Source organism: Miniopterus natalensis, chromosome 13, assembly GCF_054644295.1.
Source record: "Miniopterus natalensis isolate mMinNat1 chromosome 13, mMinNat1.hap1, whole genome shotgun sequence".
NCBI lineage: Eukaryota > Metazoa > Chordata > Mammalia > Chiroptera > Miniopteridae > Miniopterus > Miniopterus natalensis.
In genome coordinates this window covers 50,278,979-50,304,145 of record NC_142093.1, presented here as the reverse complement: position 1 = coordinate 50,304,145, position 25,167 = coordinate 50,278,979, and the positions used below count along the sequence as shown (strand labels likewise).

General features: G+C 48.9%; 1 protein-coding gene across 1 annotated transcript; it reads left to right on the top strand.

Annotated features, from left to right (window-relative positions):
- Positions 1 to 12,971: 12,971 nt before the first annotated feature.
- Positions 12,972 to 18,057, top strand: LOC107528629 (interleukin-36 beta-like). Its single transcript, XM_016201763.2, has 4 exons — positions 12,972 to 12,987; positions 14,060 to 14,170; positions 16,677 to 16,816; positions 17,782 to 18,057. The coding sequence occupies exons 1-4, from the start codon at positions 12,972 to 12,974 to the stop codon at positions 18,055 to 18,057; spliced, it is 543 nt and encodes a 180-aa protein (XP_016057249.2).
- Positions 18,058 to 25,167: the final 7,110 nt, after the last annotated feature.

The window sequence follows — 25,167 nt, the reverse complement described above, 5'->3', positions numbered from 1 at the left end:
GTTAAGTTAACTTGGGCCTCAGGAAATTTCTATGCTTGACCTCAGCAGATGGGACAGTGAAGCGGGGAGGGGGGAGACTGTAACCAACATGATAGAAAAATGAACTGTTACCATTTATTGAGAACTTACAAAGGTCCTGCATTAGTAGAGCAGAGGGTTGGGGGATAAGTTGGGACCTGGGGCTCAGTTTTTAGGGAAATCATTGCCTAGCTCTTTTAGAACTTAGTGTATTTTGAGGGCACCAGGGACCAGGCCTCCCTTAGTTAAGAGTGTGATCCTCAGGGCCTGTGGCTCCCCAAGGAGATGGTGTTGCGTCTCTGAGGGGCAGAAAGAGCGTAGGTAGGGGGCTTTCAGCTAACTCTCCACTCAGGGTGGCAGAGGTAGAGCGGTTGAGTGGCCAAGAATGCCATTTGGATCCAGCCTGAAGCACTCACCAAATTTTGTAGTCACAGGACTCCCTTAGTGGGCCTGTGGAGGGCAAGCTTCTGGGACCCAGGAGATGGACGCCCTTCAGCAAGGGCCTGGCATTTCAGTCCTAGCCTCAGGGTGACAGAGCAGGAGACTGAGCCCCGGGAAGGTTTCTTAGTCTTCCCTTTCTGAGAAACCCAGAGCTTGTCATCAACTTTATTTCCTGTGGGGCTTAACTTGGTGCTCACTTCTCAGGGAGCTCAGGTGAGATTTCGTCATCTGAGCCTCATGGGACCTTCCCTCAGGAAGAACTGGCTTTTGTTCCCATGCTACCATTGTCACACCCCACCAAGGAAGCTGGAGCCTCCCTGTGCTCATCAGATAAGTGACTCAGACTCTGTCAGGGCCTGCCACTGCTCCTGGGAGCCGCCGGAACTGACTCAGTCCCTGGGACTTTCAGCGGAGGTACTTCCTTCTTTGCAGGGGGATCGTAGGGGGGTCCTGACTCTGGAACCTTCTCCCTCTTTCCTGTGCTCTAAGGCTCAGGTGGAGAGGGGCCCTGCCAGGCTGGCTCTGCACCGCCTCCTGTATGGGCCTAGCTGCTTCTTACTGGGGAGCTGCCTGGCATAGGGCCCTCCGCTGCTCCTGGGCAAAAGCAGATGCCAATGGGAGGAAGCTGCTGTGAGCAGGCACGGGCATCTGGGGGCTGTGGGTCATTAAGGTAAAGAGTCTGGCGTGCCCTTGGGACTCCTAGGGAAATGCTATAACTGGCCTGCTCTCCCATCCCCGAGGCTGCCTGGAAGTTTTTCCCCAGGAGGTGGCTCAGGTTTTCTGACTAGGCCTCCGGTCGGGCCAGGCTTCCCAATTCCCCATCCAAGAGGAGGACCTTAGGAACCAGTGTCCGGGGAAGGAGCTCCTGAAACTCGTATCTCTTATCGCCGCCCCAAGGTGCTGAGACAACCCCACTGTGATAGTCATCCCAAGAGTCCCTATGATTGGATTATCCCTTAGAGCAGGGGAAGTTGGGGGGCTTAGACACCTGCACTCATGCCTGGCTCTTCTGGACACCCCAGCATTCTCTGCTCTTCTCTGTGTATGGCCCTCAACACCCAGTGCTGTCCACCTCCCACTAGACCAGGGTTGTTCACTGCTGCAGCTCCAGACCCAGCCTTGAGCCAAGCACAGGCCGTGGCTGGGCCTTGACACACGTGCACCATGGGACTGATGCTTTAGCCTCTTGGGACACTTACCCCCCTCACCAGAGCCCACAGCTTTGCTGGAAAGAAACGCTGGGCTGCTGGGCACGTGAGCATGGCCAGTTTGGGTGTGGGAAGCCTGGACTTTCCTCCCTGAAGGTTCTGGGTTAAATGATCTTTCTTCTAGCATCTCATAAAGAAGCCTCATCACTATGTTTCCTTATTACTCGTTTCCATTTAAACCTCAGCGAATGGATCTCCGTTTAGGGAGGTCCCTGACTTGAGTCAGCAGGTGTGGATTCTTCAGGGTCAGACCCCTGTGACAGTTCTACTAGTGACATTGTGGCTCCCAGTGAGTGGTCACCCTGTGGCTGCTCCCTCAAAGTGTGGCTTTACAATGGGGCCCATGGTGGGGGGGTGGGGGGATGGGGAGAATGTCACACCTGCTTGGGAAGGGCCATCAGGGAGAAGTTTGTCTCAGACCGGGGAACAGAAAACAGAGAGGGTGAAGCAGAGGGCTGCTGGCTTGGGCTGCCTGCCTTCAAGCCGTCCTAACAGGACCAAATGGGTGGCCAGCAGAGGAAAGCCGATTTCACCATCACCTTAGGCGAAACTTGCAAAGGGACAGAGCTCTCCAAGGATCAGAGGCACAGCTTGGGATTGGAGATTTCCACCTCCAGCTGTTTCAACCGAGGTGTGACAATCTCAGGGGCAAGGTTTGCCCTCTGCTCGACTCTTGCATTTGCTCCATTTCCTATAATTACATTTTAAGTGTTTTAGGTTTGGTCCTGTCTGCTAAACATGCTGTGAGTGAATGAATGAGTGAAAGAAGAAAGAAAGAAAGAAAGAAAGAAAGAAAGAAAGAAAGAAAGAAAGAAAGAAAGAAAGAAAGAAAGAAAGAAAGAAAGAAAGAAAGAAAGAAAGAGAAAGGATATGGTGGTTGGCCGTTTGGTGGGTCTAGGGTAGCAGGGGTTACATGCTTAAGGTTTCTTCCAGCCCCACCTGGAAGACACAAGTCTTTTCCTGGCTTCTAAAGGACACTGACACCATCTCCCCTCCCATCTTTTTAGCTACTGTCATGATTTTCCCATGTGAGTTTCCAGGGTCTCTTGAGCAAGGCAAAGGGTCTCCCACTTATTTGGGACTCCAGAGTCCAGAAGTGTGACTAAAAGGCAGCCCACGTTGCAGCTGAAGAACAGTGACTAATAAAATAATGTAAAAAAAAAAAAAAAGCCACTTTTAAAATAATAAATTTACTTGGCAGGAAATCTGATTTTAGAATTAAAAACAAAATGATTCACCTGCTCGTAAGCACATTCACTTTTCGTGCCTTTTATTTGCAGGCGGCGGTCCCTGCTTTGACTGACCTGCCCCCTACAAGCGAGGACCCTTGTCTTTCTCGAGTGTTATGATGTTTCATCCATTCTTCCTTCAACCATTTTCCCTCCTTCGTTCTGTCTTTCTCTCCTCTTGGAATTCCTATTCATGAGAAACTTCTAGATCTCACTATCTCATATTCCAATGTCTCATCTCATTTTCCATACTTTCTATCCATTCAGCTTTCTGCTTTTTTCCCCTTTGTATTGAATTGATTGGGGTGACACCGGTTAACCCAATTGTACAGGTTTCAGGTGCACAATCCCACCGCGTATCGTCTGTACACTGTGGTGTGGGTTCCTCGCCCCACGTCAAGTTTGTTTGTTGATGTTACATTCTAGGAGAATTTCTCGGCTCAATATTCCAGGTTACGATTACACTTGAAGTGGTTTAGGTCTGGTCCTGTCTGCTAAATCATCCTCCTTTTGTGTTTTCGGATTTTCTGAAATTTCAATCTTTGCTATGTTAATTCTCAAGCTCTCTTGTTGCTCTTTTTATAACCGCCTGTTATAAAAACCTTATTCCTTAAACTCCAGTTCTATAAACTTCAGGTTCATTCAATGCAATTTAAGTCAAACTAATCCAATTCGATCCAGCAAATGTGGGGGTTCTTACTGGTCATCAGTGCAGAGAATGGCCAGGAGCCCAGGCTTCATGGGGCTTGGATTCTAGCGGGAGGAGGAAACAGTAAGTATACTAATAGATTAGTCTGCGATATGTTAAAAGGTGTGCTGTCCCCTGAAAAGAACAATGAGAGCAGAATAAAGGGCCTGGAGGTGCTAGAGGCAGGTGGAAGTGGGGGAATGGCGCTGCAGAGGTGAGATTTCAGAGGACAGGACGGGGGGCCAGGCAGCAGCCAGCAGGGTGTCCAGCGGGAGCAAGTTCAAGGACAGGTAGAGAACCTGTGTGGTGGGAGTGAGCCGAGGAAGGAGGGGGCAGATGACAGAGGGCCTTGCCGGCCTTGTAAGAACTTTGCTTTTCTATCTGCGTGAAATGGGAAGTTGTTGGAATGTTTTGAGAAGAAGAGTGACATGAACAGAAAGAATTTTAGAAGGGATTGTCCTGGCTATCCTGAGAGCGGACTGTGGGGGGCAAGGGTGGAGGTCCTGCGGGAGACTTCGAGGTCGCCTAGGCATGATCCGATGGGTGAGGGGACAGCAGTGGAGGTGGAGAGGAGCCGGTTAGGTTCTGGAAATATTTAAATTGCGGTGATAGGATTTGCTGACAGTGAATGCGGAATGTGATAAATGTTTTCAACCATGTCCTGTCTGCTAAACCTCCCTTTATTGTGGTTTTGTCCTCAGATGAACTGAGAATGGACTGTTATTCAGCAATTTAAAAAGATATCCAAGTGCGCCAGTCCCATAGAGGAGGCACAGCAGTGATGTCATAGGCTCTGGGTGTCCTCTTAGAGCATGGAGGTCAGCTCACGCTGGTGGACACCGGGGGCCCCTCTCTGTAGACTCAGCTTGATTCTGAGCCCTAGTTCTGACTCGGGGACACTGCTGCACATTTACCTGTGGGTACTTTATGATTTTACCCTCCTGACAAGGTGGATGTGGGGTCACCCAGACAAGAGCATAATGGCCATTTCTGTCCCACTGTGCAGCAAGAATCCTGGGGAGGTTATAAGGTGTGAATGTGAGGGTGTCTTTAAGTGGCCAGGTAGGCTGATGGAGTAGGGTGATCTATGAGCGGTCATAGCAAAAAGCCTGGTAGAGGCAGTGTGAGGTCGGTGACAGACATAGGGGCCTCACTAGGCCAGTACCTCCAGGAAGCTGCCATGTACAGGCCTCTGCATGGTCTCCTTTCGCCTGCACAGTCCAGCAAGGCACAGTGCTGTCACAGAAGTCACCTGAGGATCAGTGATGTGAAAGGACTTTGCCAAGGACACAAGCCTGAAAGTTGCAAAGCCTAATTTTGAACACACATCATTTGAATATAAGTTTCTTGCTTTTGACACTAAACTGCTCCCTTAGGGTGGGTTCTCCCCAAGACAGACCTGAGGAGCTGGTTTAGGAGAAAATCCCAAGAAAGCCAATGAGGGGAATTCTAGTGAGCTGGTCAGGGCTGTGGGCAACTGGAGCTGGGAACCCCCTGAGAAACACTAGCCTGGTCCCGCCAGAGGTGGGGAGGCTGGGACACCTGCCCACCAGTCTTTTCCCCTTGGTCCAGCAGCCCCGGAGGGGAAAGCTGACAGGTGCTGGGCACTGCCACAGGGGCAGTGAGCTCAGGGGGCTGGGGGACAGGTGGAGCACTGACAGCCCTGCCTCAGCCTCCCACCTGGAAGACCTAGTGCGCGTCTGCCCCTCAGCGTTGGCACACCTGAGCCAGGCTCCCTTCACCGCTGACCCAGGGTGGTGATCCAGGGTCTCTGTGGAGCAGGTGCCAGGAGCTGGCCTTGCCCGGGTGAGGTGCCCTTGGGCGGAGAAGTAGCTTGCACACCACTTCCGAGAAGCTGGAGGACTGCACCCTGGGGTGTTTTCTTGGAGTGAGGCTGGCAGAGAATATGCTGACTCTGGACCAGGAGTGGCAGAAGCTGCACAGGTCTCAGGAGGCCCATCCCTTCCTCAGTTCACCTTGCACCGACTGAGCTCTTCCATTCTCAGGAATGACATTGCTGTGTGATATTTTGCAGCATCAGCATCCAATCACTGGCCCTGGGGCAGTCCAGTACTGTTTCTTTCCTCCAACTCAGTGCTGATGACTAATTTCTTGGTTTTGCTCTTAAAGGCCTGGCGGCCCTCCTGGCTCAGACTGCTCAGACAAGTCACGATCGCGCTGCAGCTGACATTTCCTCACAGAAAACCTCGCCGAAGCCCTGGAGCCGGCATGGGGAGCAGTCCCCCTACCCCCACGAGGCAGAACCTCTTTCCTTCCCCATGGGTCTAAAACATAATTCTTCATAACAAACATTTTAATAATTGCTAGTCTCCATTATTAAAAAATAGTTATAGGAGGATCACAAATCAGGCCTGTGCGTATTAAAGGAAATCTCTCGACCTTCAGCCGGCAAGCATAGCTCAACACTCAGTTTGATGATGTAAAACAGTGGTTTTCAACCAGGGGCAGTTCTGCCCCCTGGGCATTTGGCAGTGTCTGGAGATATTTTCGGTGGTCACAACCAGGGGCGAAGGCTGGGCCACTGGCATCCGGTGGACGGAGGCCAGGGATAAACACCACCACACACAGGACAGTGCCTTGTGACAAGGGATTATGGTGCCCAAAGTGCCAGCAGTGCTGAGACTGGAGTGATCTTACATAAAACAACTGTGCTTTAATTACACATTTCTGGCAACTTCTATGTAAATATTCTTTGGGTTTCTCCATTTCTAGGCAACTGGTCATAACTAGACTGGTGCTTGGTATTTTAAAAAACTTTTACAATCAACAATGTTTTCTTTCAAAACCTCACATTAAGAAGCATTGAAATTTGTGGCCTAAGGTTTCACCACTAATTGTAACATAGAAAGTACTTGGGGCCTATAATTCCCACAGTATGGAGTAGTGGTCTCCAGGTCTGCTATAAGGCAGGGGAAGGCTCCTGTGGACAGGAACTATCAGTGTGGACTCATCCAGGCAGTCCTGTCTCTGTTTGGGGTCTCCTGCTTGTCCTTTAGGACAGAACATGCAGATCTGTACCACCAAACCGAGCCGTGCAGTCCTTTGTCTTGAACCCTGGCTGAGTCATCTGCCATCTGCTCCAAAGGAGATTGTCCCCTCATTATTACCCAGAAACTGGGGAAAGCCTACACCACTAGTTTTGGGTTTGCTCTCCAGTCAGCCCTCTGTATCCATGGGTTTCACATCTACAAATTTAATCAACTGCAGATCGAAAATATTTTTTTAAAAATCCCAGAAAGTTCCCAAAAGCAAAGCTTGAATTTGCCACATCCCGAGCACCGTGCTGTTTCTGTGAGGAAGAGGTGAGGGGCACCTGCTCTTGCCTCTGTGCAAATGTAGTTTATATGCAATTTTATATTTACTCCATGTAAATATAAGGGACTTGAGCATCTGTGGATTTTGATATCAGTGGGAGAGGGGGTGTCCTAAAACAACCCTCCATGGATACTGGGGGAGTCCAACTCCACACTGACCTGAAGCCAGTGCAGCCCTCCCCCGGTATCCGCGGGGGTTGTTTTAGGACACCCCCTCTCCAACTGATATCAAAATCCAGGCAAAGACTCCAGGCAAAGACTCTTGCCTTGGTTTCCCCCATCTAGCTCTCAAAGCTTTGAGATGAGCCTTGTAATACCAGCCCATTCCACACGGAGGCAGAGTTGCCACAATTAAGTCCAGTTTTCAGAAGTAGAAACCGGGTTAGGCCCGGAGTGAGCAGTCAAACCTGAGCCTAGAATCCGAAGGCAGGACCTGTGGCTGCTTCCCACCCAAGGGTATCTTGCTGTCCACCTGAATATCACACAGTGACCTAAGTGTCAGGCCAGGCTGCGAGCCCTCTTCCAGGGGCCACGTGGCTGAAATTGGGCAGCTTTACAAAAGTAATAAAGAAATCGTTTATGAAACTTTGACCTAAAACATTCTCACTGGGTCTCATGAAGCATTAAGTTTGTGAAATGGACATTTTGTCATCTCAGTTGCTCTGTAATGAATGGAATGACCTGAATGGGCTGTCATGGCTATAAGCTCGATTCTTTGCATTTAAAAGGAGTGTCATCGTTTGTGAAGCAGGTTCTAATAAAGTCTCTCATTTCTAGGAAGAGCTCAGTAGGACTGTTGGGAAGGTGGTATCTTCCTAAATTCAGGTGTCTGCAGGCCTTGCCACCGGGAGGAGTGGTGCAAACAGCGTTACCCACACTTCAGTGCATAACACGGGAACATAGCTCACTGGAAAGTTCCCGGCGCGCCAGTGAGGGGCCCCCGCAGCTCCCGTGGGTTTTCCGTGAACTCACAGACTGTAACTGGATATGCCTCCCAGCCACGGAGAACATATTCATTTTCAAGACTTCTCTCTTCTACCTTTTTATGAAACACGATTTCTTCCCATGTATCAGTGAGCTTTGTTCTCTGCAATGTGGTCCCTCAGGCATTTAGCCCACGTCATCTTTCCATCACATTTTTACTTGTCCCCAAGATGTGAAGAAAGATGTTGGGATGCTATATTTCCAAACACAGCGTTGACTCCCAGGGCCCACAGGCATTGTCCCAGCCTCCCTCCCTGCTGAGATCTGCCTTCAGCCTCTGAGTGACCACGTTGGTGTCAGAGACTATATTTCTCCCTGGGGACACGCACGACATTCCCTGAGTTTCTCATTTCTCACGGTTCCTACAAGAAGTTCATGCGTCTCTTCCGCCGTCCCATTGTTGGTATTTCCCTAGAGTTGTAGATACCTAGGGGCGATGGGCACAGACTTGGGCGCTCTTGGGCCAACTGGGGTATACGGCCTGCATAGTCCAAGGCTAGAACCCATGTCAGGCTCTCCCCAAACTCCCTCCCCACACCCAGCCTCGGCCGAGGAGTCCAGGTGAGCCCAGGTGAGCCCAGGGGTCTCCCCAGTTGGAAGCAAAGCTCCTAGTCTCCCCCATTTGTTTGAGAGGTTCTCCCAGGGCACTTCAGCCCTAGTATGGGATGGAAGAGCATCCCCTGGTCCCTTGTCAAACTTATGCCTTTCCTACAGACAGCACAAGCCCTCTCCTCCTCCCAGTCCTCCTTCTATTCATGAGGACACTTCGTTCATTCCTTTGTGTGTTCAACAAATATTAAGAACTCCAATAGTGAACCAGACACAGTTCCTGACACTAAGGACATAGTTAACAGGACAGACAAGTGCCCTGACCCAAATGCAGCTGGGATGTAGGTGACAAGATCAGATGTGCACGCCCGGCTGGGCGTGGCTCAGCTGTTGAGCATCGACCTGGGATCCAGGCCATCAGGGTTCGATTCCTGGTCAGGGCACATGCCCAAGTTGTGGGCTGCAGCCGATCAATGACTCTCTCATCATTGATGTTTCTATCTCTCTCTCCCTCTTCTTTCCTCTCCCTGAAGTCAATAAAGGTATATTTAAAAAAAAAAAAAAAAAAAAGATCAGATGTGCATTTTAATTTGCATCTGATGAATAGGGACCTTGAGCATCTTTTCATGTGTCTCTTGGCCATAGGTATGTCTTCTTTTGTTTTTTTAAATTTTTTTTTAAAATATATTTTTATTGATCTCAGAGAGAGGAAAAGAGAGGGAGAGAGAGAGAGAAACATCAATGATGAGAGAGTCATTGATCAAGCCCACAACCTGGGCGGTATGTCTTCTTTAGAGAACTGTTTATTCAGGTCCTCTGCTCCTTTTTTAAATTGGGTTGTTTGTCTTCTTGTTGTTGAGTTTTGTAAGTTCTTTATATATTTTGGAAATTAATCCCTTATCAGGTTGGTGAATATATTCTCCCATTCAGTGGGGTGACTTTTCATTTTGTTGATGGTTTCTTTTGCTGTGAAAAAGCTTATATCACCTCATGCCTGGCAGAATGGGTGTCATCAATAAATCAACAAACAGCTAGTGCTAGTGAAGATGTGGAGAAAAGGGAACCCTCATGCGCTGGTGGGAATGCAGACTGGTGCGGCCACTGTAGAAAACAGTATGGAGTTTCCTCAAAAAATTAAAAATGGGCCCTAGCTAGTGTGGCTCTGTTGGTTGGAGTGTTGTCCCAGAAAAGTGGCAGTTTTGGGTTTGATCTTGGTTAGGGTGTGTGTGAGAGGCAACTGATCGATGTTTCTCTTTCGCATCGATGTCTCTCTCTTCCTCTCTCTAAAAATCAATTAAAAATTTTTTTTAAAACATGGAACTACCTTTTGACCCAGTGGTCTCATTTCTGGAAATATATCCAAAGAAACTCTAAACACTAATTCAAAAGAATCTATGCACCCCTATGTTCACTGCAGCATTATTTACAGCAGCCAAGCTATGGAAGCAGCCCAAGTGCCCATCAGTAGATGAGCGGATATAAAAGCTGTGGGACATTTACACCATGAAATACTCCACGGCTGTAAAGAAGAAGGAACTCTTACCTTTTGCGACAGCATGGATGGGCCTGGAGATTATTATGCTAAGCGAAATAAACCAGTCAGAGAAGGACAAATACCGTATGATCTCACTTATATGTGGAATCTAATCAACAAAATGATTTAAAAAACAAAATAGAAACAGAAGCATAGATACATAGAAGAGACTGACAGCTGTCGGGGGGGGGCGAGCTGTCAGGGGCTGAGTGAAAAAGGTAAGGGGATTAAGAAAAAATATATATATATGGCACACAGACACAGACAACAATATGGTGATGGTCAGAGGGAAAGAGGGATGGGGAAAGATGGAAGTGGGCAAAGAGTGTGTGTGGGGGAGATGGGGATGGAAAGAAACTTGACTTTGGGTGATGGGTGCACGATGCGGTGTGCAAATGATATTTTATTGAGTTGTCCACTTGAAACTTGTATGGTCTTATTAACCAATGTCACCCCAATAAATTCAAGAAAAAAAGATTCATTGCAAAAAAAAAAAGATCATATGGGCCTACACACATACATGCATGTCCATTGCTATGGAGATACACATTTTGTGAAGAAAACAATAGAAAAGAATTGGGGATCAGAGCATGAGTGAGGGGCCCTTATGGAGAGGGTGGTCAGGAGAGATCTTGCTTAGAGGCAGGCTCTTTGCAAATGCATGGCAGTGAATTGAACCCCGTGATGGCCTGGGGAAGCCCTGTCCCGCAGAGAAACAAGAAAGGCTCTGGGAGGCCGAGCTCTCTGGGTGAAACGATCAGCAGGACCTGGCACAGCCGGAGCAGGGGAGTGGAAGGGGCAGGCACAGGGGCGTGTGGCTCGGGGGCCCTGGTGAGGGCTTCGCTGTTATTCTGGGTGTGACGAAGCCATTGCAGAGTTCTGACGGGGGAGTGATATGACCACACAACACCCTTGACCCTGTTCATGGCCCGGTGTACATTTCACTCTGGGGGTGAGAACAGAGGCAGGGAGACCAGTTAGGGACGACTGCGGTACTCTGGGGGAGACAGTTCACGGTGGGTTTCAGAGAACAGAGCCGAAGCCAGTGGCTGTGAGTTTACATGGAGGCGACTTTTGGCATAGAATGACTAGGATTTTTTTTTTTAACATATCTTTATTGATTTCAGAGAGAGGAAGGGAGAGGGAGAGATAGAAACATCAATGATGAGAGAGTCATTGATCGAGCCTGCAACCCGGGCATGTGCCCTGACCGGGAATTGAACTGCGATCTCCTGGATCCTAGGTCGATGCTGAACCACTGAGCCACACCGGCCGGGCATGAGTAGGATTTTTTTAACACTTGAGGCCGACTGACAATATCGGGCTTCATGGGTAATAACTCCCTTCCATGCCATTGCTGAGACTGAGTCAGATCCCCAGTTCAGAGCTGGGAAGCCACAAGCCCCCAGGTCCCTCTGAAGCCATGAGTCCCCTCTGTTGGACACAGTGCAGGTTTCGGTACCCACCATGGGACACAAGCCTGTGTCTCAGCTGCTGCAAACATCACACAGGGGATAAGAACAGAGCGACCTGGCTTCTAACTTGGCTTTGTGATTTGGAGCAAGTTTTGTCATTTCTCAGGGCCTTTGCTTTTATGCATAACAAATAAAAATTAATGGCCCCTAGAGGGTTGTTGTGAGGATGGAAAGATTAATCAGGCATACCTCTTACAACTTTATCAGACATAGAATTAACTCTCAACATTGGTTTTGTAAAACTCCTGAAAGGGGTGGTGAAATGTGTGAACGAGGTGTGGCTGGGCAATCAGTGAATCAAGAGTCACACCTCTGTCCCCAAGGCGGTCCCAATTGGAAGCTCTCCTCCTAACAAATCACCCATGCTCCTCTGAATTTCCTCACTGTGATTTCCTGTTGTTTGACCTGCTTTGGTTTGGACCCCAGAACGGCCACACCTGTGTTGCTTCCCAGTCACCCGTGGACATCTCAGGGGACCTCTGTGCCAGACCAGCTTTCTTTACAACGTGGGCACACCCAGACCAGGAAACGACCGCCCTCTCTGGCGCATTAAAAGGCCGGGAGCCCTGGACAGCTACCTCTTGCCCTTGCATGCCGGTGGAGTCTAACCTTTGCCCATGGACGGAAGCGTTTCTTTGAACAAAGGTAACTTCTGCTGCTCAGAAACCACGTGGTGGGCAGCTCCTTTCACTGCTCTGTGTCTAGCCTTGAGGACCCTCTGGGGCAGAGGGGCCGGGGGTCTAAGGCCCAGGGCTTCAGAGGAGCTGGGGGACCTCTTACTCTCTCTCTAGGGATACCTTAGAATCAGGCACCTAGGTTCTGAAGCAGGGAGGGTGGTGAACTGGTTCTCACTGTGGGGAGTCTGTGGTCTTCTTGGGGAACTGTCCTGCTGCCCTAACCAGGAGCCCAGAGACAGATGTCCTCTGACAGTCAAAACACCTAGAGGAGCCTGGGGATGTCCATGGCAGGGTCCTCAGAGGTGCCTGCTTGGATGGGAATGGGGGGAGATGGGGTCAGACAGGTAGGCTTGTTGCTAGTTATTTGGATGTTTAAGCTTGAAGTCAGGCAAACTGGTGACTTATCAGCTGTGAGGGCTAAATGGAGATGAACACACACTCTCCCTTCCTTCTTCTAAACCCAGAAACTCATCCTAGAAGGTGCCTGGGGGGCTCTGGAATTTCCCTGCAATCCCAGATGTGCCGGGAGGCGAGCACCCAAGGCCGACCCCGCCTGGAGAGCAGGACCACGCAGTCACGACAGAGATGGGAGCTTCCACTTGGGGTTTTCTGGCCCAGAACATGCTCTTGCCACCCTCAGTCCCAAATGTGCAGCTGGGATCTCAGGGCAGCTTCCTTCGGACGACTTTTACACAAATTTCCGGGGGGTGGGGGTGGAAGGAGGCAGTGAGAAACATGTTTTTACTCCCTCCTTCCTTCGCAAGACCAGCTGCTGGCAACCTCCTTGCCGCCGTCTGATCTACTTTGTCTTTACAGAAAGGCTGGAAGCCAGCATGGCCACCACGCAAAGTAAGTCGCAAATTATAAACCAGCTTCTTGGCCTCCATTTGGCCTCATTAAGCACAATAGGGCACAAGGGCCCCTTTCATTTGCTCAGCTACAGATTTTTGCTAAAATACTCAGATCATGAAACTCGCACCGGAAAATCTCAGAGCATTTAATTTTTGTCTTATTATGTGTGTTTAGGATTGTTCATTTATTTTGATCAAGAGAGCAAAGAAAAAAACAAACAACATACTGATGACCAAATTAAATATTTTTGGTGTTTGGTGTGGTTTTTTTTTTTAGTACCCAGAGACTGTCAATCAGACAAGGGCAAGTCACTGCTACCTCTTCAAAATCTCGGGGGATCCTGAGTGCATGGAGAGCCTTTCAGATGCTTTGATCCACAAGCTAGCCCCTGCCTTGGGTCCCCTCTTTTCCTCCCTATCGCTACTCTTCCTCAGAACAGTAAGCCTGCCCTGGGAGTACGTAAGCCAGCAGAGTCACCCCCTAATCTGAGGGAGATATGTTTCCAGATCCTTAGCGGATGCCCGAATCTGCAGATAGCACTGAATCCTGTGTATATTATGCAGTTTCCTATGCATAACATACCTTTTCACTTAAAGGAAGCAATTTAATGCTGTTTTTTGACATATCCGAATCACCAGCATCACTACTCTTGTCCTTTAGGGTCCTTATTAAGTAAAATAAGGGAGACTGGCACACGAGCACAATGATAGCACAGGAGTCGATCGGATAACCCAGATGGTTATCAATTGCCTCGTGGGTGGGGAATGTATACGTCGAGGACGTGCCCGATGGAGGGATGATTCACATCCCAGCCGGGATGGAGTGGGGTGATGGGAGATTTCCTCACACTACTCAGAACGGTATGCTATTTAAATCTTCTGAATTATTTACTTCTGCAATTTTTCATTTAATATTTTTGGAACACCACTGACTGTGGGGAACTGAAATTGCAGGAAGTGAGACAGTGGGGGGGGGGGCAGGGGAGCAGTATTACAGGATGCGGCCGAGGTCCTGAAGTTTATAGTAACATCGTGTGAGTTTTGTGCTTTTTTTTTCTGTCATCTGGCAGAGGTGCAAGAGCCAGTATGCCATAGTATTCGTGATTCTCAACAGATGGTGTGGTCCCTGAACGAAAACCTTTCTTTAATCGCAGTTTATTCCACCAACAGTGTCACACCTGGTGAGTCACAATTGAAGCCACTGTTGCCTCTTAGAGAGACACCAGCTCCACCGGGGGTGGGGTTGAGCTCCTATGAGCCTGGCGGTGGCCTCTCCATCTTTGAGGCACCAGCTCAGTGTCTGTGGGAAGGGCAAGAAAGGGCAAAGGAAACCGGTACCTAGAAACGATGTGTGAGGAATGGATAGCTGTCCTTACCCAAAGAAAATGTCATGGATAAAAAGGGGTTGTCCATTCAAGTCAGCAGCAGACCTTCTCCTCGGAGTTTCTCTCCTTTAAATTTCATCCAGTGCTTCCCATGCCCTCAGATTAAACTCCTTCACCTTCCACCACCAAACTTGCACACTTTTCTCACTTGGCGTCCTCTCTTCTCATAATAGGAGACCATTTCTTCCCTCTCTCAAAAGTCAATCCATCCCATGTCAATCATGCCTCAGTGAAGCTGGAGGGAAAGTCAGTATAACTCAGCTCTTTCCCTTTCCCTAGGATTCAGTGTTTGATCCCATCTCTCTGTCCCCTGAATATCCCACCTTTGTCTGTCTACTGGGTCTTTCCTGTCACTGGCAAACGTGCTCTGATATAGTATTTCCAAGCTTAATACTAAAAAGCTTCTCTCGATGCCTACATTTCATCCCTACTATTGCTCTGAACGTACCCTTCTATGTGCCAACCACAGCCAAATTCCGCGAAGAGCTGACTACACCGCCGGCTCCGTTTCCCCTCCCGCTCGGGCTACATCAAACAGTCTGACATCTAAACTGGTCTTTGACCAGGCCCCTCGCGCGCCTCTCTCCAAGGTCACCCAGCACGCTTCTCTGTGCCCACCCTTGTTCTGTAGCCACAGTCAGCATTTTGATAACTTGTCCTTTCTTGAACACTTTCCAACTTCTCTTTCTGCAAGGACATCCTCCTGTGGCCCACTGGCCCCGCTTCCATGTCCTTTCTGACTCCACTTTCTCTGTAAAATCCCCCAGTGCTGGGAATGCTCGGAGCTCAGTATGCAGGCACTCTCTAACCCCTGACCCATCGCTCCGGCATCTAGGCTTCCAAGCGGATGAATATTTTACCCAGGTCCCTTCGGTGTCCTCTCGGACACCTCTAACTTCGTCTGTCCCAGGCGCAACATGGATCTGACTTCTCAGAGCTGCTGACAAGCTCACTCTTCCCCATCTCCATTAGCGACACTGACATGACCCTGTTTGCTTGAGCCAGACGTGCTAGAGGAGAATCCTCGATTCCTCCTTTTCTTCAACCTCTAGCCAATCCATCAGCAAAGACTGAGGAGTCTAGGTGCGCGTAGGCCTTATTTCTAAGGTGGTTACCATCTCATCTCTCACCTGGACCACAGCCACTTCTTCCTCACTGCCCTCCCGCCCCCTTCCTTTGTGCAGCCTCCCATTTGTCTTCCACTAAGCATTGTCACAAGTGACCTTCTTACTAGGCTAATTGAAGAGAATCATTTCCTTTTGTGTTTGTGATTTGGGAGTGGGAGGTGGGGGGTAGGTGGGAGCAGGGAGAGCTCAGGTCCACCAGTCTCTGAAGCCTTGAACGTAACAAGTCCCTTTCCACCCGTGGCCTCAACCATTCCTTTTCCTGCAACACTCTTCCTCCCAACCCCCTCCACCATCCTATCCCCATTGCCTCATTTACTAGCTTCCTCTTAGCTTCGAGGTCCTGGATTGACTTCACCTCTGCAGAGAGGTCTTTATTGATCTTTCTATCTAAAGTTGCTCGCTCTCCTACTGTCCCAGGCTTTGGTCACTTCCCCCAAAGCAGGTATTGCAATTTATGGTGGTTCTGGCCATTTCTCTGCTTACGTCTTTTCATCTCTTTTTTTCATGGGGCAATGACAAAGTCTGCCTTGTCCTGAGTGGCCATTCGAGAAACTGTTGAGTGGATCAATTCCCTGCCCCTTGTCCAGAAGGAACCCCCTACCAGGTTCCTGGGCTCAATTCGTTAGGAATTAAATTCAGCTGATAGTGACAGAAACCCCATGTGAGTGGGACTTACATAAGATCAAGTTTATTTCTTTCTCATGTGAAAGAAGGCTGAGCAGGCAGGCTGAGTCCAGTGTGGGGAGTCCATGGTGCCTTATCAACCTCAAGGTCATCTCAACCCTCACCTAGGTGTAGGAAGACACAGGGTATAAAGAAGGAACTCCTCCCAGCTGAGTCTGCTCCCCTTAAATGATATTCTTAGAAACCCCACACAACCATTCCACTTATAGCTCACAGGCTACAACTTAAGCATATGGTCAAAGTTAGCTGGAAGTGTGGTGGGGAATTTTGTTTTTATTTTGGGGAAGCTGGGTTCTGATAGTAAGGAAGAAAAAAGGAAATGGGTTTCAAATTCTGATGGAGAGTTTCTGCCACCTGGCTCATTGGAGGAGCCTTCTGGGGCAGGCCTGGCTGGTCAGCTTGCCTGGCTGGGAGGAGTGACCAAGTATTAGGCAGGGCCAGCCTTTCTGCCGCCTGGAGCCTGACCCTTCTTTCCATTTTTCTATTTCCAGTCACTATTTGCTCAGTACCATGCACAGACCCAAAAGTCCATGATGAAAAAAAAGGCATTCCAATATACATGGGAATCAAGGGCAAAAATCTCTGTCTGTTCTGTGCAGAAGCTGGGGGCAAGCCTACTCTGCAGCTTAAGGTGAGTGGTTGTGCAGAAAATGAGAGAAGTACTGTGACTTTTTGTTTCATTTAACATGTTACTGAATAAAAATACCATTTTTTTTCAATCCTGGGTTATTCAGCGTAAGGAAACCTGACCTGGCTGGTCTCCAAATCAATACATGCTGCCTTTGGAATGGGTGTAACACTTATTTTAATGTCTGAGCATCCTCTGAACACCAGAAAGGGCACGCACAAGGATGTTTCAGGAAGGCCGAGACTGGCGGCTTTGCCATTCCTTGTCTTCTTTAAAAATATGTTTTTATTGATTGATTTATTTATTTTTTAAGAGAGAGAGGAAGGGAGAGGGAGAGAGAGACAGAAACATCAACATCGATTGGCTGCCTCCTGCAACAGGCATGTGCTCTTACCGGGAATAGAACTGGTAACCTCCTGGGGCATGGGTCAGTCAACTGAGCCACACTGGCTGGGCCATTCCTCAACCTCTTTAACTGCCTCTCAGAAATCCTCTGAGATGTTGGGGTGCTCCCATGTAAGCAAAGGTCACCGCATACAGAGGAGAAAAGGGGAGATTGTCAGTCTGGATTCTGAGGACTTCATGTCTGTGGTTCCTGTACTGAAAAGTGTTTGTGGTCATGAAGCTCTTCCTTCTGTGATGGACGCTGCAATGTAGAAACCCACTGGAGACTGGGAATCTCGGGAGACTGGCCTGAACCTGTAGATAGGTGCGTAGCAGGAGCACCTATGAGACAATGAACCCCACTCTGTTCTGGGGGAAGATGGTGTTGTTACGAAGGATTAGAAGCACTTGGTGTTGTGGGACCCCAGAGGGAGCCGAGCTGTTGGGAACCAGAGCATCGCCTCCTCTGACACCTGGCATCCTCTGGTTGGCCTGTGTCCCTCCCCTTGGGGAAAGCAGTCACTCCCGAGGCTGAGTAGGTTTAGCTCCCTCCTCCCAAGTAATCCTCTTTTTCCCACCCTTAGGAGACAAATATAAAGAACCTGTACACCTCGGACAAAGCACAGGAGCCCTTCCTCTTCCTGCGCAACATAGAGGGCTCCACGTCCAGCTTCCAGTCCTTCACCTACCCCGGCTGGTTCATAGCCACTGCCTCCGAAGAGGGACAGCCCGTCACCCTCACCAATGAGAGGGGCAAAACTTACAACACTAACTTCTATTTCGATCCTGAGCAGCATATGCCGCCTGGGGTGGGGAGGCTGATTTCGAGACGGGAGATCAAGCAGCCAGAGGACCTCTAGGTCATCGTGGGAGACCACCGAGCGCCGGTGCCCATCCAAAGCCCACCTCATGCTCAGCACCCTAAACCACCTCGTCTAGACGTGCAGGGGCACACCGTGCCTCCCACTGGAACGCCATCCCAGTGGGGAACCAGAGAGCCACTTTTATTCTTTCCTGATCTTGTCCCTTTCAAAAAAAATATTATTTATTAATTTTATGCATGTGCATGATAAATGTTGTAATAGGTACTCCCAAAGATAAATCTAAAGGATAAGATAAATGTGAAATAAAATTTTTACCCATCGATAATTATGAATTCTTAGTATCATTAGTTAATCTGATGGGGAGTATATACATTGGTTAACACTATTTAACAATATGCATGCGTATGAATCCAAGTTTCAAAGAATCACTTCTGTCGGTTTGAAATTTTTTTCAGGCAACTTCTTGAAACTCATTGTAGTGTCCTTGTTTTTGCTTTCTAAAATGGTTGGAAGTAGAAGGGCTGGCTGTGAGATTTTCTTGCTGTTACTCACATTTTTTTGAATTTTAGTAGAACCTTCAGTCCACAGTTTCTTTATTGGGATGCTCTTAAGCCCATTGTCCATTTTGTGAGGGTGACTTCAGCTGAAGCCTGTAATAAAATCTACATATTCGCTTTACCAATCAATCACCTATACACTGCAATTTACTGTAATATCCTGGACATGAATGTATGACTGGCTCTTCCCTCACGTGACAAAGGCCCTTCTTTGCACGTGACAAGCAGGATCGTCAGGTTTTGCAATGCGTAACGATTGCTAGGTTAGAACTTCTCAGCCAGGCATAATCCGTCCTGACCTATCCTTCTGGCATTACTTCCTGTGGCTTCAGCACCCAGGATTGTTGGGGACAACCCTTGAACCTCACCTTATACCCTTCTAGCCTGCCTTTTCCTCAGTCATTGCTGTGCTTTGAGAAGTTGTAACCGCACCAACCATCCCTCTCTCCCTGTTCTGGGACACCTGGGGAAGGACACTTGCAGGGACCTGCTTGGCACTCACCCATGCGCAAACCTGGAAGTAAGAGGGAGCTGCTCCAGGGGAAACCTTCACCAGTGGGGGATGGGAGTGCGTGGGGAAATGCTACTGGTTCCATCGCTCGGGTGGACAATTCTGTGATGCATTCTATCTACGTGGTCCTCGGGGGATCCCAGCAGGACTGAGTCACAGTCCCCCATGGCAGGGCTGAGCCCAAGAACGTATCTTTGCGTTGGCCCCCTCGTGTTCCTCCTTCAGTTTCCCCAGCCCCCACTCCTGCTCCTTGGGGTCTCTTCTCATCCTTCTGCACGCAAGCCCTTGGCTCAGGCTCTGCTTTCTGGTGTAAACCGAGGCTGAGGCAGATTCAAGTGAGCTTCTTTTCTCTACCAGCCACTCCTAGTACATTGGCTATCTTTCCTCCACACCCCCTCTCATGCACACATCTCAAACCCTCTCATCCCTGTGTGTCTCGCTTGCCCATGTCTCTAATATTCTGCATCTGTCTGAAGTGTTTAGAGGCCTCTCCTCATCTCATAGAGCCTCTGATCTCCTTTGAGGCCCATAGCATTTTGCCTTCTCATGTGACATTTCTCTTGCTACGCTTTGTGCTAGAGACTTTTCTCCTTGACCCCTTTGCTCTCTTCTCAACCAAACTCTAGGTACATAGAGAACAGAGATTGTATCTCTTATGTCTATTTACTCCCTTAGTTGCCAACTATTGCCTCTTAAGTAACAGTTTCTCAAAAAGTACTTTAAATTTTTTATTTTCAACAGATACTGACAATCTACCCTTCGATGTGGCTTTTCCAATTTATACTCCCAGCAATACGTTTATCCTTCCCTGACCAAAACTTACTTTTAAATTAAAAACACTTGTTCATCCAGTGTACAAAGAATGATATCTTGTCGTTATTTTAATTTGTACGCCCTGGTTACTAGTAAGCTCAGCACATTCCAGTCTTAGCTTCTAGCTTCTCCACCTAAACCTCTCTTTGGAGCATCACCAAATGATGTCTGTTGCCAAATCCAATGGATGCTGTGCTGTCCTTATCTTAATCGGTGTTGGACACAGCCTGCCGCTCTGCCTCATTCTTACACTCATATCTAGGGGTTCTGTGGCTGGTCACCCCTAGTTTTCCCCAACCCCAGAGGCTTTTCTTCTCTGGCTCCTACTCCTGTGACGTCAAAAGTTGAAGTTCCTCAGGCCTCATCTCTGAGTTCTCTCCTCCTCTGTGCTGTCTCCCTGGATGACATTACTTGTTCTCATGAATGGAACACTATCTAGATGGATGGCGACAACCAACTGGAACACCAATGTGTGTTGTCTCAGAGTGCTCAGAGCATACATGTTGAATATGCCCTAAGTAGTACTCTCGATCATTGCCCAACATGCCCACTCCCACACCTAGTTCCTCAAGACAGACACCTAAGACTCATCTTTGCTTGCTCTTTTCCCTAAAGCCCTACATTCAACCCATCAAGTTTTTCTCCAAAGAGCTTTACCTTCAAACTACACCTCAACTCCACCCATCTCTCTCCAATATTCCTGCCACCCACCACTGCATGCAGGGCAACTGCCGTGGCTCACCAGTCTGTAAATTAGCATCCTGGTTTGCTGATGCCTCCACCCACCCCTCCATCTATCTGTTCAATCCATTCTCCATAAGTCAGCCAGGACTATCTTCATAAATAGAAATTTAACTGTATCATTCCAATGCCTTGACTTCTCCAATGCTTCCATTCGCACTGAGGAGGAAATGCAAATTCCTTATCTCAGGTCACTATTCCCTCCATTGCTATCTTCAGTTAGGCTAATCCATCAGTTTTTTGAACATGCCAAGTTGTTTATGGCCCCAGGACCTTTGCATATGCCATACTCCTATACATCCCTGTTACCCATATTGGCTTCTTTTCATTATCTGCCTTTCTGGCTTCTTCAACTTCTTCGTATGTCACCTCCTCAAGAGGCCTTCTCTAACCACCATGTCTGAAGCAAGCTGCTTCCTCTACCTCCTGAAATTTCTATCTCCAGTTTTTGATTATTTCCTTCACATAATTTGTAATGACTTTATTTATTTATCTTTATCTTTCTTTACTTCCCTCCCTATATTGTAAAGTCCCTGATTGCCAGGAAGTCGCGTGTGTCTAGTTCACTGTTATATCCCCAGCCCCTAGCACAGTGTCTTTGTTTAATAAATTCATGTTGAATTAATAATTGATTCATTAATAAATTGATAAGTGAATGAGTGGAGGATGAGGATCTGACCTCTTCCCAAGGAAGCCCACTTTCCTTAAGATTAGCTTCACTTGGAATAAAACCTACCTTCCTGTTCCCAAGTCTCAATGTCACAGAGAAGGGAGCTCCAGTGCCCACATAGTCTCTCAGTTTTGTGAAGACAGCTCTTGTGGCCCCTTTTTTATTTTATTTTTTGTTCATTCTCACACAAGGATATTTTTTCCGTTGATTATTATTAATTTTTAGAGAGAGAGAGAGAAACATTGATGTGAGAGAGACACATTGATCGGTTGCCTCTTGCATATGCCCCGACCAGGGCCAGGGATCCAACCTGCAACCCAGGTACGTGCCCTTGACTGGGAATGGAACCCGTGACCTTTTGGTGCGTGGACCACTGCTCTAACCACTGAGAAACACTGGCCAAGGCTCTTGTGGCCCTCTTTAATGTCCTTTCTCCTCTGACAGAAGTTGCCAAAGAGGGAGGAGAGTGCCCCCCCCCCCGTACTCCCTTCTGTTACACACCTGGCCTTTTCTCCACCCTCACCCATCTGCTCAATGCAAGGAAGACCACACCTCCTGGTGCACACCTATTGGCCTTCCACTCTCAAAGGTGCCACACCTTATGATAAATTATGTGGTCATCCTACTTTTTAAAATCTGGGGTTGTGTGGCCCAGCCACTCCTTACCTGCCTTCCGTAGGGTGCCGGCTGAACTGGAGAAAGCATCTGTTCTGCCCTGCACCTCCGTGACTTACATTTTCACAAGGCTCATCCTCACACAAGGAGGCTGTGACAGTCCCGAACTGCCTGTAACTGGGTGTGACTGTGAGTCTCATGGTCTTACTCTGTGTTTCATTTGTTTGCAGAAAAGAATCCACACTCTCAATATCATCTTTACCAGTAATAACCTTATCAGTAAGCAATAAAAATTAGACTTTGTCTTAATTATCAATTGGTTCATAACTCAAGTGGGAAAGATGGTGCTATTTATTACCCCCCTCTTAAACAACATGGCAAAAAAAACAGTTCTAGCCTCACTGCCAAGGTCATTGGTATCAAAGGATGTGCCACTCCAGACAGACCTTGCATTTGGGGCCAGCCTGAAATGACAACTGAGCACAGCAGCCCAGGAGCTCGGGTGAAGGAGGAGACTGGATATAAACGGGGCAGCCACGAGAATGTCAGCCACTCATCTAGAACATCAAGATGTGCCTGGATCTGCTATCAGGGTCAACTGTCAAGGACCCATTACTGATTCTCACCTGTCCTCGCCCCGTCAGCCTGAACCACCAGAAACAACTCTGAGGTTGGACAACACCAGATTGACTTATTGCAATGAGGGAGACCATCTCCCAGGAGTGTGGGTGTCTCACCAGACTAAGGAAGAGAGTTATTGTCAGAATTGGGGCACAAGTAATGTTTAGGCCCAATTTAAGTGAGGCAGTGTTTCAATGGGCCCAAAGCAGAGGGGATGTGTGGAAAGGGAGTGTACCAGGCCCCAGTGTGACAGGACCCAGGTCTGTGTTCTTTGAAGGCACAAGGCGAGGCAGACGTAGAAGGTTGTGTCCAGACAGCTATCCAGAGCTCTGTGCCCAGGGTGGAATCGAGGCTGTTCTGTGTCCATGGGACTCACATCCTTCAGGCAAAAATGAATGTTTCTTTTTTGCTGATATAATTCAGACACCATATTTCTGATAGTCTGTGGATTTAAAGAAAAAAGTCTCAAAACTAAGAAAGCAGCAGTCGCTCAGAGGAAGGGGATGCTATGACCCTTGTCCTGGAGAGAACCCCTGTGTCCTGTAAATCTGCTGCTGGCTGTATCTGTGTCCCATTATTCCAGCTGGTGAATGGCTGGGTGGGTTTGCTCTCTCCCTGTCCACTGTGTCTGCCCAGTGGAGCTCCTCCTCATTCCTGAGTGAAGATGAAGCTCGGGACAGTCTATGAGGCCTCAGAGAGAGCACGTAGGGAAAGCAGACCCACCAGCAGTCCTGGGCTCCTTCTCAGCCTGTGTGACCAAGGAAAGGCCCTGAGGCCTTTCCAACCTTATCAGCTCCTCTGACTCAGCCACAGGGGCCGAAGGGACTGTTCTGTGATGGGCCAGGAGGCGAGCATCACAGAAGGTGGGTGGGCCCACCTGCTTCGAACTCGCCGTGTTCCGGCCCTGGATCAGCATGACCTCCCTGTCCCACTCAGGACAGCAAGGGACAAGCAGAGATCAGTGTCTCCAGCCTGTCTGGTCCCAGAGGGTCCAAAGCCAGTATAGAGCCAAACTGCTTCGAAGCCCATCTTCTCTGCCTCCAGCCCTGCTGTGAGGAGCATGGTCCCAGCAATCGGCTGCCCCATGAAGAACACTGATCCCTTTGATGCCGGCACAGATCACAGGCACAGCAGTGAACTTGGGCTCAGGGACCCAGACCCTGGTGTGGATCAGGGTCTCTGGCTCCTGTGGACATGGCCCCCTGTACTCTGACTAGCTCAGGCTTGGCTTCTGAGCCCTTAGCCACTAAAGTACTCAGAGATTTTTCTCTTTAGAAAGCCCGTTTCTGGTGGGGGTCTGGGTGGGATACTGACAATGCAGCACAGGTCAGACAGCTTAGAGCTACTCAAGCAAATAGAATCCCAGAACAGCAAAACCAAAGATATGAAATGACAGGAACATTTTGTGGGGACGTCCTAAGTCAGGCCCTAGACCCTGCGCTCTCTGATATGGCAGCTGCCGGGGGTCGGGTGGTGCTTCGGAGGCTGAATGAGGGCATTCTGGTGAAGGGCACCTGTTGATCGTGGCTCCTCAGAGCCCAGGACCGGCCACCACTGCGACCTCCTGGTCCTTGAAGGTGGACTCAGAGCCCTCAGTTGGGAATCCAGAAGAGAGAGGCTTGTCCTCCGGGGTGGAAGCCTGGATTACAGCTTTCCCCAATTCCCAGGGCCTGGAAAGTGTGGGGTGTCCTGGAGGTTTATGAAGACGGAGACTCCAGCATTTCCTCAACCAGCAGAGATTAAGTGGACTGTGGGTAACATCCTGGGAGCAGTTAATGGAGATGCCCACCCCACTCTGAGTTCAGATATACTCATGGTGGGTGGGAGATAATGTTGGAGGCTCTGGTGACTCCACGTCGAGAAGCCCGAGGTGGGCAGAAGGCTCAGAGTTTTGCACCAAGGGATCAGTGGGTCAAGTAATGAGATATTCAGCCCTGAAAGAGTGTGGGCATGAGGCAGGTCCCTCTGTGGTGCTTGGTGATGAGAGAGACAGGGTGACACTGGTGGTCACACTCTGCTCAACAGCTACACACCCACCTCCTGAAATCAGAGAGACCAGCATGTCCCAGGGAGTGTGGACCTTCACCCTCCCCCCCCAAGTGAAGCCAGTGTCCCAACAAGAACTCTGCCTTTCCTATCCTCGCTTTTTGTCCCCAACATCTTGACACCAGACCTGGTAACAAGATGGGGACACCTTCCTCAGAGCCAAAACATCATCCCCCGAGCCCGACTCGCCCACCATTCCGAGAAAAATAGCACTTTGGGACGTTGTTAGGGGACCTGACAGATGCCCAGGGGGAAAGGGGAGTGAAGACAGCACAGTCTAAAGTCGTGACTGCAGAAAAGGAAAATAATTTTTTTTAAAAAATATATCTTTATTGATTTCAGAGAGAGGAAAGGAGAGGGAGAGAGGAAGATAGAAACATCAATGATTTGAGAGTCACAGCCCACAACCAGGGCGTGTGCCCTGACCAGGAATCAAACCCCAATCGCCTGGATCTTAGGTCGACGCTCAACCGCTGAACCACGCCCGGCCAGGCAGGAAAATAATTGTTGATATTTATACCTAGAAGATCTGATTGTTCTTGCAAATAGCTTAGAAAGGAAATAGACCAAGA

Bases quoted from the DNA above. Each gene is read 5' to 3' on its own strand.
- LOC107528629 (XM_016201763.2), top strand. The intron at 14,171-16,676 runs GTGAGTCACAAT...TTCTATTTCCAG, and splicing joins CACCAACAGTGTCACACCTG to TCACTATTTGCTCAGTACCA. The intron at 16,817-17,781 runs GTGAGTGGTTGT...TCCCACCCTTAG, and splicing joins AGCCTACTCTGCAGCTTAAG to GAGACAAATATAAAGAACCT.